The sequence below is a fragment of the Thalassophryne amazonica genome, unplaced genomic scaffold (assembly GCF_902500255.1).
Source record: "Thalassophryne amazonica unplaced genomic scaffold, fThaAma1.1, whole genome shotgun sequence".
Classification (NCBI taxonomy): Eukaryota; Metazoa; Chordata; class Actinopteri; order Batrachoidiformes; family Batrachoididae; genus Thalassophryne; species Thalassophryne amazonica.
The window spans coordinates 124,543-144,844 of record NW_022986260.1 but is presented as its reverse complement, the minus strand read 5'-3'; the positions used below and the strand labels follow the sequence as shown (position 1 = coordinate 144,844).

The window sequence follows — 20,302 nt, the reverse complement described above, 5'->3', positions numbered from 1 at the left end:
GCCTCTGTCCGCCAGGTCAGACGCCGCCTCCTCCACTGTATTGTAAATCTTCGTTTCGTCTTTCAGGAAGACCTTCAGACAAGCTGGATACAGTGTTTGGAATCTTGTGTTACTTGCTTTAAGCGCCCTTCTTATTTCTCCGTATTCCCTCCTTCTTGCCAGGACCTCCGGTGCATAATCGTTATCTAGGTTGATTTTGCAGCCCTTCCACGTGAATCCTTTCTTTTGCCATGCAGCCCTGAGCACCTCTTCTTTAATCCGAAAACTTTGGAATCTGATGACTATCGATCTGGGCTGGCTGTCCTCAGGGGGGTGAGGGGCTAACGCTCGGTGTGCTCTCTCAATGTGCTAATCTTTAGTGCTTGGGAAACCCAAATTCTCTTGTAACAACTGCTCCACAAAAGTGATAACAGATAGAGCCGTTGATCCCTCCGCTCCTTCAGTCACGCCATAAAATCTTACATTATTTCTGCGTGAGGGACAGCTCAGGTGGGACGGTTTGGAGACAAAGTCAGAGAGGCGAGATTGAGATGGTTTGGACATGTGCAGAGGAGGGACCCAGGGTATATAGAGAGAAGGATGCTGAGGATGGAGCCACCAGGCAGGAGGAGAAGAGGGAGACCAAAGAGGAGGTTCATGGATGTGCTGAGAGAGGACATGCAGGTGGTTGGTGTGACAGAGGAAGATACAGAGGACAGGGTGAGATGGAAACGATTGATCTGCTGTGGCGACCCCTAACGGGAACAGCCGAAAGACAAAGAAGAAGAGTATCCCTCTAACATCGATAGTTTTGACTGGAGCTGCTCTTGTTTTTTAACAAACTCACAGATGACGTCCTCCACCGCCTGCGCCCTGTCATCCGCGGACGCAACTCTGTTTTCCACTTCATCCAGTCTAAAGTTTGTTTTAGCAATGTCTTGCTTCAAATCACCAAATTGCTTTTTATTCTCCTCGTGCATTTCCCTGATCTCCTTCAGGATCTGCGATAACTTGTCATCATCATATTAAAGATGATAATATTAAAGATGGGTCTTAACACACCTGCAGCGCTGCTTTTACAGGGTGCTTCTCCACGAAAATATCAAATTAATATAAATAATAAGAAACAGCCACACTGGCCAGGGTGAAAGTCAGATTATTCAATAATTTCTGGACCAAGTTGACCCCCAAACTGAGAGAAAAAGCATTTCCATTCTATGAATTTGCTGTTACAGAATATCTCAGGATAGAAAACCTGATGTGAAGAAAAACCCAAAGCTAATTAAAAAAGGGATAAACTGAGACCTATTAAAATGAGACGTGTAATTGAATCTCTAAATGAATATTTCTCACAACAAAGCATTCAGGCAGTAAAACTGAAGTCACTACTTTACAGAATACAGATCAACACAAAAAAATCAATCATTTTCTGACCTTTATTAAGCAGTTCTAGTCGTTTCCCCACATCAGTAATATTACATAGAAAACTCACTCCACAATTTCTTATTTATTTTTTACTTATTTAATCAGCTGATAGTCCTTTGTCAGCTTGTCACAGCACCTGAAAGCTGCACAAAACAGCATTTTCAGATCACTTTAACCCAAGTTTAAATCAGTGCATCATAGATTTCTATTTAATCTAATGCCAGATGACGCGTAATAACGCTAAGCAAGATGGCGATGGCTGGCAACAGCTCAGGGGCTGCATCCGCCATCGAGTGGATTAAAGAGAAATGGATGACGTGGACCCAGTTACAGGATAATGTGAGATCTCATCCACGGATGTGTCATTAAGACAATTGAATTTGATGGCAGAAAGTGTAATACGTGCTGATATAAACCACATTAGTCTGCACTGGACACATCCCAAAATATTTCAACAGAAATTAAGTCTGAGAGTCACTGCAGGGGGCACCAGACTAAAAACAAACAAAACTCTGCCTGCTCTGTTTCTAGTTATGTTGCATGGAACAAAGCATATTTTTTATTCTTCTTACTAGCCTGAGCCGAGTGCACGCTGGTGTCACCAGCCAAATGGCCCCCCCTAAAAATTGATCCGCCCTGCCTTCACTGTGCATGCGTCATTTTGAAGCATCAGCCGCAGTTCTCAAATTATCACCTCATTTCTTCTTCAAACTGCACTCCAGTCATCATCGATCTCAGTGACAGATATCTGAACAAATAAATTCAGCATTATTTCATCGTAAAAGAAGGGGGACCATTCAGAGCACCGCAGGATCATCTCGGAGCATCAGTAATGACTCACCAATTTTCGCCTCGTTTTCTGCTTAAAACTGACTTTAGAATGATTTAAGAGGTTTTACTTTAAAGTTTGACTAAAATGATTCGTTCAGGTTTGAACTTTCCAGGAATAAGAAACAGCAGAGTCTTTATTATTAAAGTGGACGTACTCTGCACACTTTATTCTTCACACCTTCCCATATTTGATGTTTAACAAAATGTCACAGCATCGTTTAATTTCAGGGTCGTCACACCTGCTCACGCAGCGCGTTTGAGGCTCTGCGCTGTCGTGGCCCCGCAGCGCGTTTGAGGCTCTGCGCTGTCGTGGCCCCGCAGCGCGTTTGAGGCTCTGCGCTGTCGTGGCCCCGCAGCGCGTTTGAGGCTCTGCGCTGTCGTGGCCCCGCAGCGCGTTTGAGGCTCTGCGCTGTCGTGGCCCCGCAGCGCGTTTGAGGCTCTGCGCTGTCGTGGCCCCGCAGCGCGTTTGAGGCTCTGCGCTGTCGTGGCCCCGCAGCGCGTTTGAGGCTCTGCGCTGTCGTGGCCCCGCAGCGCGTTTGAGGCTCTGCGCTGTCGTGGCCCCGCAGCGCGTTTGAGGCTCTGCGCTGTCGTGGCCCCGCAGCGCGTTTGAGGCTCTGCGCTGTCGTGGCCCCGCAGCGCGTTTGAGGCTCTGCGCTGTCGTGGCCCCGCAGCGCGTCTGAACAAGTGCTGGGGTTTAAATTTGGAAGCCAGGTATTCTGTGGAACATGATTTTGTCTCCTGTCTGATGTCCAGGTGGATCCAGCTCCAGTGTCTGCTCCTTGCACTGCAGTGCCGCTGGGCCAGGTGGCAGCCTCCTGGACATAGATCCTGTCATCCTGATTCAGCTGCTGGATCTTAAGGAGCGGAGCAGCATGGATTCTTTGTGGGGTCTTCAGCCACGGCCTCCTGCCCCGATGCTCCACAGCCAAGGTTCGCAAAAACACCAAACCCAGACCCTCCCATCCTCTTTGCTCATCTGAGATAAGTTCATCGATTTAACGTACTACTTCTGACTATGTTGAGCGTTTGGTAAAGGTCAAAGAAGATCACCGTCCATTGGGTTCTGTGACTTTCCACGTAATGTAAAAACTAAGCATAGCTAACCGTCCAAGCCCTTTTGGCTATTTGCTGAACCAACAATAATTTAGTCATCTTAAAACTCAGTGTGTGTAAAAGCCTGGGGATCTCAGGGATACCCTGGATTCAGCAGAATCTCCTGCTCTTATCAGGCGTCTTTGCTACACAGGAGTATTAGGGCCACATTAAGAAAAAACATGAGGATTTTTGCCTAGTTTTGGATTTCAAAAACAAAATAGAAATAAATTTGAAATATTATTTTGAGAATATGTCAGGACTGGTGGTGGCTTGACACAGGAAACCGTCGGACACTAATGCAGACTCACAGGCGTGGTAGGTTTAGGTGAATAAAATGCTTTATCTGTTAACCAGGCATTGGGTTTGGTATACAGGAAGTCAGACATACAGGCAGAGGTATCAGACATGGTGCAGCCTGGGACGTGGTCCATAAACCAGGCAGGCTTTGTTCACACAGCATCGAGGAGTATAGCAGGCAAAACAAAGGCAGAGTCAAGAAACAGTCTGAGTTCAGGGTAACAGCATGGCAGAGGTCAGAGTACACAAGCAAGGTCAAAAAATATGAGAGAACAAACAAGACGTGAACGAGAGGTGAGAGAGTGAACAAAGTCAACAATTGGGCAGTGAGCTGTCCAACTGTGAGGGCTTAAATAAGGAGCAGACTAATCAAGGTGTTGTGAAGCAGGTGCATGGAAGGTTCTGGAAAGAAGTGTGGTTTTGTGAATCAAAGAAGAGGGAAGAAAGTCAAGAGAGTGCAGGAGTGAAAAACAAAGCAGTGCAAAGCAAGAGAAGTAAGTTACAGAAAAGCTAACTGTGAATAATGTGACGTGTTCCAGACAAACGGTAATGCGTGAGCAAAACAAAAGTGGCAAAATATTGAACCGAAACCCACAAAAAGCACCCATGAGGCATGCGACCGTATGGGGAAGGACCTCCAACAAAAATAAGGGGAGCCAGAGACAAGGATCTGAATGAGCAACAAAAATCAGGAAGCCCACCAACCAGGCGACAGAACGGCAGGTCCTGGGACAAACGGACACCAGGGGACCGGTCCGGAGCCCTCATTGCGGCCTGTGGGAGAGTCAGGGGGAGGACCACTAGGCTATCAGGGGTCTAGCAGCAAAGCGAGCAGAAACTGAGACGGGACAGGGATCAGGAATCAGGCTAGCGGTACGAAATCTCTTATGGACAAAGAACCTCTTGATAAGGACAGGGCAGACGTGCTCTAACGACCGAAAGATCGCACAAGAAGTGGAGCTACATATGGAAGACACAACATCCTATAACTAAACCTATGCAGAGGCCAAATCAAAGCTTTAAAGCTGTACCTGGAGGAGTCATTCACCGCATGAGGACTTGGAGAGCCAACTTGACTGAAATGGGCCCAGTATGAGGGAAAGGTACACAAAATGGCCAAAACCAACAGTGACATAAGCATCACAAGCAGGATGGCATATGTATACAGAATCCCCCCGGGCCGTGATATAAACCTCCAACCTGTTTATCTATCTGACACTTCCCAGGGAGCATAACACGCCAGCTGAGGGCATATACAGGCGGGGAAATCTTACTAAGAGGAGAATCATCAAAACTATGAAAAATAAATGGAGTGGCAGATGATTTACCTGGGCAACTGACCCAACCCACTGGCTTATTACGAGCCCAGGTAATAGACCAATGAAGTACAAAATCTACCTTATTCCAGAAACAGTGCAAATAATGAAACTCTGAAACATTAGGTTAACAACATGACGGGCACTGACTTAGCATCAGAGCCCTGCCTGTGCCCCGTGATGCCCAGAAAGGCGGCGCATCAAGGCTCCCCCGATGTACATGACAAATAATGCAACAAAGATAAGAAATAACATAACAAAAAAGTAATAGTCCCACTGATCATGGCCGCAACAGTTCTCGATGGGTGGAACCCTGGTGATCAGGTGAGCGGTGGATAAGATGAAGAGATCTTCGGCATCTGGTGTTCCATTGATGAAACAGCTGGCAGTGCTGTGATCCAAGACGCAGTGTTTGCCAGGACTGTCTCAGTTGCTTTTGCAGATGATCGTGGAGTGATGTCAGAATCAGCTGGCTTGGCTGCAGGTGGAGGTGTGGGGCGCACTGCTGTAGAATGTGGAGAAGCCAGTGCAGCATCAGAATTCGCTGGCTTGGCTGTAACCTGAGGCATGGGGCACGCTGCTGCAGAACATGGAGAAGCCGGCACGGCCTCAGAATTAGTTGGCTTCCCGGCTGGCTGTGGCACGGTGCAAGCTTTGGCTGTCTCGGCTGCTAGTCATGGCAGCACACACGCCGTAGTCACTTCAGCCTGCACCATCACCTGTTGTGCTGCTTGAGACTGGCACGAGGTCGGCGCAGGTGGTCACTCTAATGACGTAGGTGCAGGTGATGAAGCTTGAGGTGGGACGAATGGTGACGTCAGTAGCTGTTCTGCTTGTTTCTGTGGCATAAGCGCAGGAGTTCTCAGATGAGAACCCAGGAGTAATCTCGACTGCTGCTGTCGAGCGCTGAGGAGGCGTATTTATTCCTGATGACTCTGCGGGGACTAGGAGAGGGGTCGGACAACATGGGAGCTTCAGTTTCCATGGGCATGGAGAGTGCGGCGGTTGGCACAGAGACGCATGGAGCTTCCAGGGAGCCGGGACTGGAGCCTGACGAGATGGGACCGGCTCTGAAGTATCATCCGGTCGTGGATCTGATTCCCCGCACTGAATTTGCTCCGTCAGCTTTCTCATGGACGTCCTCCGAGGCGCAGATGTGGGAGGAGTGCACAGCCGTGGCGGTGCCACCACTTCAGCAGACAGCGTGCTGGAGCGAGGAGTGTCAAGATAGGCATTAATGATGTCTACTTCAGACAGGAAGTCCATTGGGTCCTTGACGCAGGTAGACAGTTGACCTTGCTTAAACAGAGTCTTAATGTGGGTTAACTCAGGGAAAGCAGGGAACGTTTCAGGTGCAGCAAGGAGAAGTTGATACACAGAAATTTATTGTCGTTACAACAAGTGCAATGAAATTTCCAGTGTAGAAAAAATGCGCCACTTGCTCTGCTGACCTGGACTGCCCATGAACTCAAAAAATAAGTCCTGAATCTTGAAAAGAAACTCTGCCATGCTTTGGAGCCTCTTCCAGGTCGATCCAGTCGGTTTCATCATCGGCTGGCGAGCCTCTCAACAGCGAATAAATCGTCCAGCTCTTCTAAATCAGGAACGTAGCGATAAAGTCAGGTGTTCACTTCCAACACTTCCCAAGCCTGGTCTAGGCAGTCAAACGTTTAAGTAAGCGTGGTGGAAGCAGGTGAAGTCCCTGGCCTCCTGGTACTGGCCCGATTGTTCTGTCAGGACCGGTGACAGAAAAGCCAACTGTGAATAACGTGACATGTTCCAAACAATCAATAATGTGTGAGCAAACAAAAGTGGCAAAATTAAGAAATAATGTGACTAGTCGAAATTGGGGAAAAACAAGAAACCAAATAATAAACCATACTAGGACAGAACTGATACTGGCTGAGACAAAAGTGAATACAATAAATGATGATGTCAAAACAAGCTATTGGTAAAACAGAGAATAAACAAAATCGGACTCTACAGAACTGGTCGTGTATAACTGCCAGATTCTTTTGGACATTAATGCTCTTTGTGAGCTGCTGTTGTTATCTGGGTCCAGACTGGGTAAGCCTCACTTCGATCTGCCGCCTGTGCTCGCAGAAATCCCGGTGCACCTGCTCCATTTCCCTTGCACTCCTTTTTGGAGGAGGCATTTCAGAAAACACCGAGAGCGGAGCAGTGCATCAGTGAAGTTTAAGCTTATCTGGCCGCCTTCGCTGGAGGGTTGATCCTCGTCTCCTCCGGGATGGACGCTATCTTTATGTGTGGGAGCATTCGTGGCTTGTGAGGGGCTGTTGGATCTGTCCTGTCTTCTCTGGACCATCATCTCCCATGACAGAACTGACTCGGCCCAGCCTGTGCCCGTCTTCACTGAGGCTTCCTGCTGCTTCCTCTTACCAGGCCGTGGAGGTTTTGCACCGGTGCTGTTAGCTGCGTGACTGCAGACGCAACGTTTCATCTGATCTCCTCCAGCCGCTGAGGCCTGCTGCGTCACCGGCTGCTGAGGGGCTGGATCTCTGCATGGCTTCACCAGGAACTGTCGACCCCACTGAGACCCTTAGTCTGGGTCTTATCAACATCAGATCACTGTCCTCAAAGTCATTGCTGGTTAATGATCTAATTATGGATCATCACTTAGATATGATTGGGTTATGTGAAACCTGGCGTAAATCTACAGCTGTCCTTCCTCTGAATGAGGCCTGCCCACCGGCATATACATTTTGCCATGTTTCTCATGATGTGAAGCAAGGCAGGGGTGTTACTTTTATTTATAAATCTAGGTTAACCTTTTTAACTGTTGGGTGTCACAAATATAATTCATTTGATCATCTGATTCTCCGCTCTGCCCACGATGCTATGTATTGCCAAGGTCAGAAAAATAAAAATCAGCCGTATTACTTTGTCACTGTATATAGGCCTCCTGGCCCATATTCTGATTTCTTAGATGAATTTGGTGCGTTCATCTCTAGTTTGTCAACTAGTGCAGATAACATCTTGATTATTGGTGACTTTAACGTTCATATAAATAAGCCTTGTGATCCCCTCTGCAAATCATTTATGAAAATTGTGGATGCATTAGGATTTCGGCAATGCATTCAGGACTCGATGCACATTAGTGGAAATACCCTGGATCTGGTTCTCGCACATGGTTTTGCTGTCACGAATATTGACATCATGCCTCTTGCATCCGTGGTCTCTGATCACTCGTTTCTTAAGTTTACATTTACGCTGCCGCGTGTAGTGGAACAACAACCTTGTCTGTTACTGCGGCGACATATTAAACCCTAAACTCTGATTGAACTCGAAGCTAGACTACCTGATATTTTGACTTTGAGTTTGGAAAATGCTCAGATCAGTGGACGGTCTTGCGGATAGCTTAAATTCAGCACTTAAAACTTGACTTGATGAGATTGCGCCTCCTCTGTTAAGGCCACGCCCTCCCAAGGCTCACTCACCTTGGTTCAATGATTACTTGTGTGACCTCAGGCAGAAGGCTAGAGGTTTGGAATGGAAATAGCCTTTTTCCCCAAATTAGAGGTGTTCCACCTTGCATGGCGTGATGCTATCTTAGACTATAAGCATGTGAAGAATAAATGTGAAACATTATTATGAACATAAAGTTGAAATGTTGAGTGTAAGTTTGAAATATTTTGAGAATGATTTTAATTTGAATTTATTAATTTTTGATACTTATCAAGCATTAAAATAATATCTTTCAACAGAGAACGAGAAAAATGTAGATGATAGAACAGGCAGTGTCAGTCACAAATTGTCAAAAAAATTGGAGGTTATAATGTGGGGAAGGCAGTCAGTGGGTGCAGGACATTTCACCAACTTTCACAATTTACATCATTTCCTCTACACACAGATCCTCTAAAACGTCTCCATCAACCTCCGTATTGCCCCCTTCAATCTCAGCATTTTTTCATATGCAGCTGTTTCCCTCATTTGAACCTTCCAGATAGCCAGTGTGGCAGTTTGTGGTTCTTTCCAACGTCTTAGGATCAGACGTGCGCAGGTTAAGAGGCCGGCTTTCAATATTCAGAATTTAAATTTATTTAAGTGTGGCACTACTGAGGAGTTTATGGCTGAACCAGTTCCGTAAATAGTCCAAAATGATTTCCCACAAAGGAAAAACCTTGGGACATTCAAACATTGCGTGCACATCTGTGCCACGTCCTCCCCTACATTTCCAGCATAAATCATCTCCCGTTAGCTTCATTTTATAAAGTCTTGCTGGAGTATAATATGTATTATTTGATACGGAATAAATTTGCTCCTGGCTTCTCTGATGTACTCGTCAGTGTTGGAAAGAATCCCTGCCCATGTTTCCTCCTCCAGCGTACAGCTCAGGTCTCAGTTTAAATCCATCCCGTAATATCTTCCTGACGTAGTCATTCAGGGTGCTTCCTGCTTCTTTACCTTCTTTCACTCCAATTAACCTGATGTTTTTCCGTCTGCTTTGATTTTCCTGCTCCTCCACCCGGTTCCAAAGTTGCTCCACTCGCTGTTTTAGCTGCTAGTTTCCATTAGCTACTTTAGCAGTGCTGTCCTCCACATCAGCAGTGCAACTTTCAGCTTGTGTCTGGAGGTCGCTCACTGCGTTTTCCAGCTCTGCTGTGCCCGACTTTATTGTTGATATGTCGGTCGCCACTTGATTTAAAGTAGTCCCAGTTTTCTTAATCTCTGAAAAAAGGTCTTCGATGTTTTTCTGATGTGCGTCTGGGCGGACAGGACCAGCTTCCATGATAGCAGTAGTTTTCAAACGGGTCTGCACACTTCATTTCAGTTGATTCATCATAAACTCCGAGCGCTTTATTTTCTGCCACACTGATGACTGGGTGAAATCATGAACTCTTAGTAACAGCCACAAGCTATTTGCAGAGAGTTCTTGTAATTTAGTTGTAAATACTTACCGACGGGGGCCGAGAGCACATCGAGGGTGCAGACAATCAATCAATCAATTTTTTTATATAGCGCCATATCACAACAAACAGCTGCCCCAAGGCGCTTTATATTGTAAGGCAAGGCCATACAATAATTATGTAAAACCCCAACGGTCAAAACGACCCCCTGTGAGCAAGCACTTGGCTACAGTGGAAAGGAAAAACTCCCTTTTAACAGGAAGAAACCTCCAGCAGAACCAGGCTCAGGGAGGGGAAGTCTTCTGCTGGGACTGGTTGGGGCTGAGGGAGAGAACCAGGAAAAAGACATGCTGTGGAGGGGAGCAGAGATCAATCACTAATGATTAAATGCAGAGTGGTGCATACAGAGCAAAAAGAGAAAGAAACAGTGCATCATGGGAACCCCCCAGCAGTCTAAGTCTATAGCAGCATAACTAAGGGATGGTTCAGGGTCACCTGATCCAGCCCTAACTATAAGCTTTAGCAAAAAGGAAAGTTTTAAGGTCTAATCTTAAAAGTAGAGAGGGTGTCTGTCTCCCTGATCTGAATTGGGAGCTGGTTCCACAGGAGAGGAGCCTGAAAGCTGAAGGCTCTGCCTCCCATTCTACTCTTACAAACCCTAGGAACTACAAGTAAGCCTGCAGTCTGAGAGCGAAGCGCTCTATTGGGGTGATATGGTACTACGAGGTCCCTAAGATAAGATGGGACCTGATTATTCAAAACCTTATAAGTAAGAAGAAGAATTTTAAATTCTATTCTAGAATTAACAGGAAGCCAATGAAGAGAGGCCAACACGGGTGAGATATGCTCTCTCCTGCTAGTCCCCGTCAGTACTCTAGCTGCAGCATTTTGAATTAACTGAAGGCTTTTTAGGGAACTTTTAGGACAACCTGATAATAATGAATTACAATAGTCCAGCCTAGAGGAAATAAATGCATGAATTAGTTTTTCAGCATCACTCTGAGACAAGACCTTTCTGATTTTAGAGATATTGCGTAAATGCAAAAAAGCAGTCCTACATATTTGTTTAATATGCGCTCTGAATGACATATCCTGATCAAAAATGACTCCAAGATTTCTCACAGTATTACTAGAGGTCAGGGCAATGCCATCCAGAGTAAGGATCTGGTTAGACACCATGTTTCTAAGATTTGTGGGGCCAAGTACAATAACTTCAGTTTTATCTGAGTTTAAAAGCAGGAAATTAGATGTCATCCATGTCTTTATGTCTGTAAGACAATCCTGCAGTTTAGCTAATTGGTGTGTGTCCTCTGGCTTCATGGATAGATAAAGCTGGGTATCATCTGCGTAACAATGAAAATTTAAGCAATACCGTCTAATAATACTGCCTAAGGGAAGCATGTATAAAGTGAATAAAATTGGTCCTAGCACAGAACCTTGTGGAACTCCATAATTAACTTTAGTCTGTGAAGAAGATTCCCCATTTACATGAACAAATTGTAATCTATTAGACAAATATGATTCAAACCACCGCAGCGCAGTGCCTTTAATACCTATGGCATGCTCTAATCTCTGTAATAAAATTTTATGGTCAACAGTATCAAAAGCAGCACTGAGGTCTAACAGAACAACAGACAGTTTCCAGGTAGCCCTCACGTGACTCCCGTTTGAGAAAAAGTTAAAATGTGGAGGGTAAATTTGAAATATTCTGAGAGTAAAGTTGAAATGTGGAAAATCAATTTGAAATATTTTGAGAATCATGTTGAAATGCTGAGAATCAAGTATTTTGGCTCAATCTCTTTCATGTACGTATTGCCACATTGTGTTCATGTGCTGAAGGAGAAATGATTTCCAACCCGTTCTGAACTTTGACCACTTCACCGCACACAGATGGTCACCTGTTTGAATGCTGGTCATCTAAAAAGTCTGAGATCAAGCTCAAACTCTTAAATTTATTCTCAATATTTTGACATTCTTCCCAAAATGCAGAATAAATAAAAACAGTTTTCCTGCCATCATGTATTTCTTTGATGTGGCCCTGATACTGCCTGTCTTCGTTGGTGTGATTGCCACATTCCTGATCGATTTCTTGTTGCCGTTTCATGTGATCCTGGTTTTGTTGACTGAGATGCAGCGCTCATGTTACAGTGGTTTTTTTCTCTCTTCTGTCTTCCAGCTCATCCTCATTCCAGGAAAGAACGAGACCGGCATCCTCAGGCAGTTCGGAGGTCAATTCCCGACTCAGGGGTCTTGATCCGCCTCAAAGCCCAAATGGCTGAGGTCCACAGCAAGATGTCCGATGTCAAGAGTCACGTGCTGGAGGCTCAGACCTCTGCAGAGGCCGTGTCCAGACCGTCCGGGGCCTTCAGCTTGGACGAGGCTCCTTCTCACAGTCCTGAGTCAGAGTTGCTGGTTTGTCACAAACCCAGCGAGCTGGAGCTTATGGGGAGCGCGGCTGCACCGCAGCCCAGGCCAGGAGGTAAGGATGGCAACACAGTTACCAAAGCTGCAACCACGTGATAGCGGTTTTGAAGAACAGACGAAATATCTCTGTCAAATCTGAAAATGACTCAGTACCTTTGAGTAAGGTGATTCATCCCGACGCTGCTGTCAGTGTGCCGTTGAGCACCTTGAGTGTCGCTGTGGGAGTGTTGGATTACCTCTCTGAGGACGGTTTCAGGTACCTGCAAGTTGATTTAAATGTTGGAACCAAATGAAGGGAAGGCAGAAGAAGGCAGGAACTGCTCCGTTTCAGTGTGATGCCTCACATACTGATCCTCTGATCGTTTCCTGCACAGGCTGATGTTGGACCAGTGTCCAAAGACCTGCGTGTTCCTTTGCTACAAAATGTTGCAGCACAGTGCTAAAATACCCTCAGCCCGATGAGCGTGTACCTTTTAACTGCAAGCACATGCACATACGTGAGCTTTTGAAAAGAGTAGAAGCTAGCTTTGACCGTGTGTGATGCGCGTGCACGCTGACATCCGCGAGATGTCTTGTAAATGATTCCAGAGGTGTTTTCAGGTTACAAAAGCAGCATTTTTAGTTTTACAAGTGTTTATTTCTCACTAGCTTCATATACTGTATGAGAAACATGTTAAATTTACACAGAAACACAGCGGTTTGTGAGCGGGTTCTGCCATGTTGATATTGCCGCTAGAGAGAGACCAGGCAGTGATGTCACATTGCCTCTCTGCTGTGATTGGCTGCCCCCCCCCCAAAAAAAAAGCAGATTTGCATGATTCATAGTGTAAAAGTAGGAAACAGAATGTGACCTTTTGACCTCTTAAAATAAGTCAAGGTTAGCCATCTTTGAACTTGTCTAAGGTCTGTGTCCCAAGAATGTTCCATGTGAGGCCTTCACAGCACCAGATGGACATATTTTGGTCTCAGGTAAAAATGCAATTACCAGAAAATCGTCTGAGGCAGATGCACTCGGGATTAGAGGGAGGAGTTAGTTGCAGTTATTTGATGGGTCAAATGTGACACAGTCAGACATGCACACATTATGTCAGTGTAACGGTGGCCAGCAGGAGGTGCTGCAGTGCGTAAAGCCTCACTGTCCGAGGCCAGAAGACATTCTGGTAACAGACGCTGGGGTTGTGTGCTTTTGTCCTTGTGGTTAGAGCAGCTGATCGCCATGCAGGGGACAGTCAGGGACGTACCCCCCTCCACACAGAGGCCAAACAGAGGAATCTAACATTTTTTAATTTAATTTAGTTTTGTTTTTGTCTTGGTGTGCAGAACACTGAAGAGTCGACTGATCCTTTCCTCGGCCTCCTTTAGCAGTAATGGTACTTGTAATAAGTGTAGCTTATTCGTAGCTTTGGAGGCCAGGCTGGGCGAATTGGCAACTCGGCTCCGCACCGTGGAAAATTCTACAGCTAGCCAGGCCCTTGTAGTCGGTGCGGACCAAGGTAGCTTAGCCGCCGTTAGTTTCCCTCTGGCAGATCCCGAGCAGCCGGGAAAGTAGGCCGACTGGGTGACTGTGAGGAGGAAGCGTAGCCCTAAACAGAAGCCCCGTGTACACCGCCAACCCGTTCACATTTCTAACCATTTTTCCCCACTCGACGACACACCCGCCGAGGATCAAACTCTGGTTATTGGCGACTCCGTTTTGAGAAATGTGAAGTTAGCGACACCAGCAACCATAGTCAGTTGTCTTCCGGGGGCCGACATTTCCGACATTGAAGGAAATTTGAAACTGCTGGCTAAGGCTAAGCGTAAATTTGGTAAGATTGTAATTCACGTCTGCAGTAATGACACCCGGTTACACCAATCGGAGGTCACTAAAATTAACATTGAATCAGTGTGTAACTTTGCAAAAACAATGTCGGACTCTGTAGTTTTCTCTGGGCCCCTCCCCAGTCGGACCGGGAGTGACATGTTTAGCCGCATGTTCTCCTTGAATTGCTGGCTGTCTGAGTGGTGTCCAAAAAACGAGGTGGGCTTCATAGATCATTGGCAAAGCTTCTGGGGAAAACCTGGTCTTGTTAGGAGAGACGGCATCCATCCCATGGAGCAGCTCTCATTTCTAGAAATCTGGCCAATTTTCTTAAATCCTCCAAACCGTGACTATCCAGGGTTGGGACCAGGAAGCAGAGTTGTAGTCTTACACCTCTCTGCAGCTTCTCTCCCCCTGCCATCCCCTCATTACCCCATCCCCGTAGAGACGGTGCCTGCTCCCAGACTACCAATAACCAGCAAAAATCTATTTAAGCATAAAAATTCAAAAAGAAAAAATAATATAGCCCCTTCAACTGCACCACAGACTAAAACAGTTAAATGTGGTCTATTAAACATTAGGTCTCTCTCTTCTAAGTCCCTGTTAGTAAATGATATAATAATTGATCAACATATTGATTTATTCTGCCTTACAGAAACTTGGTTACAGCAGGATGAATATGTTAGTTTAAATGAGTCAACACCCCTGAGTCACACTAACTGCCAGAATGCTCGTAGCATGGGCCGAGGCGGAGGATTAGCAGCAATCTTCCATTCCAGCTTATCAATTAATCAAAAACCCAGACAGAGCTTTAATTCATTTGAAAGCTTGACTCTTAGTCTTGTCCATCCAAATTGGAAGGCCCAAAAACCAGTTTTATGTGTTGTTATCTATCGTCCACCTGGTCGTTACTGTGAGGTTCTCTGTGAATTTTCAGACCTTTTGTCTGACTTAGTGCTTAGCTCAGATAAGATAATTATAGTGGGCGATTTTAACATCCACACAGATGCTGAGAATGACAGCCTCAACACGGCATTTAATCTATTATTAGACTCAGTTGGCTTTGCTCAAAATGTAAATGAGTCCACCCACCACTTTAATCATATCTTAGATCTTGTTCTGACTTATGGTATGGAAATTGAAGACTTAACAGTATTCCCTGAAAACTCCCTTCTGTCTGATCATTTCTTAATAACATTTACATTTACTCTGATGGACTACCCAGCAGTGGGGAATAAGTTTCATTACACTAGAAGTCTTTCAGAAAGCGCTGTAACTAGGTTTAAGGATATGATTCCTTCTTTATGTTCTCTAATGCCATATACCAACACAGTGCAGAGTAGCTACCTAAACTCTGTAAGTGAGATAGAGTATCTCGCCAGTAGTTTTACATCCTCATTGAAGACAACTTTGGATGCTGTAGCTCCTCTGAAAAAGAGAGCTTTAAATCAGAAGTGCCTGACTCCGTGGTATAACACAAACTCGCAGCTTAAAGCAGATAACCCGTAAGTTGGAGAGGAAATGGCGTCTCTAATTTAGAAGATCTTCACTTAGCCTGGAAAAAGAGTCTGTTGCTCTATAAAAAAAAGCCCTCCGTAAAGCTAGGACATCTTACTACTCATCACTAATTGAAGAAAATAAGAACAACCCCAGGTTTCTTTTCAGCACTGTAGCCAGGCTGACAAAGAGTCAGAGCTCTATTGAGCTGAGTATTCCTTTAACTTTAACTAGTAATGACTTCATGACTTTCTTTGCTAATAAAATTTTAACTATTAGAGAAAAAATTACTCATAACCATCCCAAAGATGTATCGTTATCTTTGGCTGCTTTCAGTGATGCCGGTATTTGGTTAGACTCTTTCTCTCAGATTGTTCTGTCTGAGTTATTTTCATTACTTACTTCCTCCAAACCATCAACATGTCTATTAGACCCCATTCCTACCAGGCTGCTCAAGGAAGCTCTACCATTATTTAATGCTTCGATCTTAAATATGATCAATCTATCTTTATTAGTTGGCTATGTACTACAGGCTTTTAAGGTGGCAGTAATTAAACCATTACTTAAAAAGCCATCACTTGACCCAACTATCTTAGCTAATTATAGGCCAATCTCCAAGCTTCCTTTTCTCTCAAAAATTTTTTAAAGGGTAGTTGTAAAACAGCTAACTGATCATCTGCAGAGGAATGGTCTATTTGAAGAGTTTCAGTCAGGTTTTAGAATTCATCATAGTACAGAAACAGCATTAGTGAAGGTTACAAATGATCTTCTTATGGCCTCAGACAGTGGACTCATCTCTGTGCTTGTTCTGTTAGACCTCAGTGCTGCTTTTGATACCGTTGACCATAAAATTTTATTAGAGATTAGAGCATGCCATAGGTATTAAAGGCACTGCGGTGGTTTGAATCATATTTGTCTAATAGATTACAATTTGTTCATGTAAATGGGGAATCTTCTTCACAGACTAAGGTTAATTATGGAGTTCCACAAGGTTCTGTGCTAGGACCAATTTTATTCACTTTATACATGCTTCCCTTAGGCAGTATTATTAGACGCCATTGCTTAAATTTTCATTGTTACGCAGATGATACCCAGCTTTATCTATCCATGAAGCCAGAGGACACACACCAATTAGCTAAACTGCAGGATTGTCTTACAGACATAAAGACATGGATGACCTCTAATTTCCTGCTTTTAAACTCAGATAAAACTGAAGTTATTGTACTTGGCCCCACAAATCTTAGAAACATGGTGTCTAACCAGATCCTTACTCTGGATGGCATTACCCTGATGTCTAGTAATACTGTGAGAAATCTTGGAGTCATTTTTGATCAGGATATGTCATTCAATGTGCATATTAAACAAATATGTAGGACTGCTTTTTTGCATTTACGCAATATCTCTAAAATTAGAAAGGTCTTGTCTCAGAGTGATGCTGAAAAACTAATTCATGCATTTATTTCCTCTAGGCTGGACTATTGTAATTCATTATTATCAGGTTGTCCTAAAAGTTCCCTGAAAAGCCTTCAGTTAATTCAAAATGCTGCAGCTAGAGTACTGACGGGGACTAGAAGGAGAGAGCATATCTCACCCATATTGGCCTCTCTTCATTGGCTTCCTGTTAATTCTAGAATAGAATTTAAAATTATTCTTCTTATAAGGTTTTGAGGTTATTAGGGTTTGTAAGAGTAGAATGGGAGGCAGAGCCTTCAGCTTTCAGGCTCCTCTCCTGTGGAACCAGCTCCCAATTCAGATCAGGGAGACAGACACCCTCTCTACTTTTAAGATTAGGCTTAAAACTTTCCTTTTTGCTAAAGCTTATAGTTAGGGCTGGATCAGGTGACCCTGAACCATCCCTTAGTTATGCTGCTATAGACGTAGACTGCTGGGGGGTTCCCATGATGCACTGTTTCTTTCTCTTTTTGCTCTGTATGCACCACTCTGCATTTAATCATTAGTGATTGATCTCTGCTCCCCTCCACAGCATGTCTTTTTCCTGGTTCTCTCCCTTAGCCCCAGCCAGTCCCAGCAGAAGACTGCACCTCCCTGAGCCTGTTTCTGCTGGAGGTTTCTTCCTGTTAAAAGGGAGTTTTTCCTTCCCACTGTTGCCAAGTGCTTGCTCACAGGGGGTCGTTTTGACCGTTGGGGTTTTTACGTAATTATTGTATGGCCTTGCCTTACAATATAAAGCGCCTTGGGGCAACTGTTTGTTGTGATTTGGCGCTATATAAATAAAATTGATTTGATAAACGCTGACGTGAATAAATGAGGCGCTGTTACTCTTTCACCTTTTTTTTTTTTGACACTTTAATTTTCTAACACTAAACATACAAGGCAACTCAAAGAAAAAAAAAGGAAAGCAATCAAACAGTGCTGGTTGCGAGTGTTCCGTAGATACACACACACATACATATATACACATATACACGAGGTCTGTCAATAAAGTAACGGTCCTTTTTATTTTTTTAAAAAACTATATGGATTTCATTCATATGTTTGTACGTCAGACAAGCTTGAACCCTCGTGCGCATGCGTGAGTTTTTCCACGCCTGTCCGTGACGTCATTTGCCTGTGAGCACGCCTTGGGAAGGACTGGTCCCGCCCCCTCGTCGGAATTCCTTTGTCTGAGAAGTTGCTGAGAGACTGGCGCTTTGTTTGATCAAAGTTTTTCAAAACCTGTGAGGCACATCGAAGTGGACACGGTTCGAAAAATTAAGCTGGTTTTCGGTGAAAATTTTAACGGCTGATGAGAGATTTTGAAGTGATTCTGTTGCTTTAAGGACTTCCCACCGTGCGGGACGTCGCGCAGCACTCCCAGGCGCTGTCGTCAGCCTGTTTCAAGCTGAAAACCTCCACATTTAAGCCTCTGTTGACCCGGGACGTCGTGAGAGAACAGAGAAGTTTCAGAAGAAGTCAGTTTCAGCATTTTATCCTGATATTCCACTGTTAAAGGAGATTTTTTTAATGAAAGATGTGCGGGTGGTTTGCAGCCGGCGCAGAGCGGCGCAACAGGAAAAACACCTCCGTTGGAAGCCTTAAGGACAAGTTGGAACATGCCCAACTGTTAAACAATTTCTCAGATACTCACTCCACTGAAAGCCATCAAAAGCCGCCTGGATTTTACAAATGGTTATCAACACGGAGGTGTTTTTCCTGTGCCGCCGCACCGCGCCGGCTGCAAGCTGATGTGCTAATCCACCCGCACGTCTTTCATTAAAAAAAATCTCCTTTAACAGTGGAATATCCGGATAAAATGCTGAAACTGACTTCTTCTGAAACGTCTCTGTTCTCTCACGACGTCCTGGATCAATAGAGGCTTAAATGTGTAGGTTTTCAGCTTGAAACAGGCTGACAACAGTGCCTGGGAGTGCTGCGCGACGTCCCGCTCCGTGGGAAGTCCTTAAAGCGACAGAATCACTTCAAAATCTCTCAGCCATTAAAATTTTCACAGCTGTGATTGGCTATTGCAATCTGAGTGGAGAACACACATATATATATATATATATATATATATATATATATATATATATATATATATATATATATATATATATATATATATATATATATATATATATATGCACACACACACACACACATGTCTGTATTCATGCATTTATTTCCTCTAGGCTGGACTATTGTAATTCATTATTATCAGGTTGTCCTAAAAGTTCCCTAAAAAGCCTTCAGTTAATTCAAAATACTGCAGCTAGAGTACTGACGGGGACTAGAAGGAGAGAGCATATCTCACCCATATTGGCCTCTCTTCATTGGCTTCCTGTTAATTCTAGAATAGAATTTAAAATTCTTCTTCTTACTTATAAGGTTTTGAATAATCAGGTCCCATCTTATCTTAGGGACCTCGTAGTACCATATCACCCCAATAGAGCGCTTCGCTCTCAGACTGCAGGCTTACTTGTAGTTCCTAGGGTTTGTAAGAGTAGAATGGGAGGCAGAGCCTTCAGCTTTCAGGCTCCTCTCCTGTGGAACCAGCTCCCAATTCAGATCAGGGAGACAGACACCCTCTCTACTTTTAAGATTAGGCTTAAAACTTTCCTTTTTGCTAAAGCTTATAGTTAGGGCTGGATCAGGTGACCCTGAACCATCCCTTAGTTATGCTGCTATAGACTTAGACTGCTGGGGGGTTCCCATGATGCACCCAGTGTTTCTTTCTCTTTTTGCTCTGTATGCACCACTCTGCATTTAATCATTAGTGATTGATCTCTGCTCCCCTCCACAGCATGTCTTTTTCCTGGTTCTCTCCCTCAGCCCCAACCAGTCCTAGCAGAAGACTGCCCCTCCCTGAGCCTGGTTCTGCTGGAGGTTTCTTCCTGTTAAAATGGAGTTTTTCCTTCCCACTGTAGCCAAGTGCTTGCTCACAGGGGGTCGTTTTGACCGTTGGGGTTTTACATAATTATTGTATGGCCTTGCCTTACAATATAAAGCGTCTTGGGGCAACTGTTTGTTGTGATTTGGCGCTATATAAATAAAATTGATTGATTGATTGAAGGTCTGTTATAAAAGTATCAGACCTTTATATTTTTTGTAAAAACCTGATGGATTTGAATCACGTGTGCTTGCGTGAGCAAACCTGTTGTGTCGGCCGCTGAAGAGGAGGTACTGTTGGCCCACCACCACAAGATGGTGCCCTGCTTGAAGTGCGGGCTTCAAGCACGAGAGGGCGTCGGAGTGACAGCTGTCACTCATCCACTACACATCACCACCACCATAAAGGCCGGACTGCAACTCCACCTCCCCGCCGAGAAATC

At 44.6% G+C, this 20,302-nt stretch overlaps 1 protein-coding gene across 1 annotated transcript in view; it reads left to right on the top strand.

Moving 5' to 3' along the window:
- trim37 (tripartite motif containing 37) overlaps nt 1-20,302 on the top strand; it is a 405,219-nt gene that overhangs the window by 272,501 nt on the left and 112,416 nt on the right. Inside the window, exons 19-20 of the mRNA XM_034165414.1 lie at nt 2,989-3,165; nt 11,988-12,290. Of these exons, the coding sequence (XP_034021305.1) occupies nt 2,989-3,165; nt 11,988-12,290 (480 nt within the window). The remainder of the gene's footprint in view (nt 1-2,988; nt 3,166-11,987; nt 12,291-20,302) is intronic.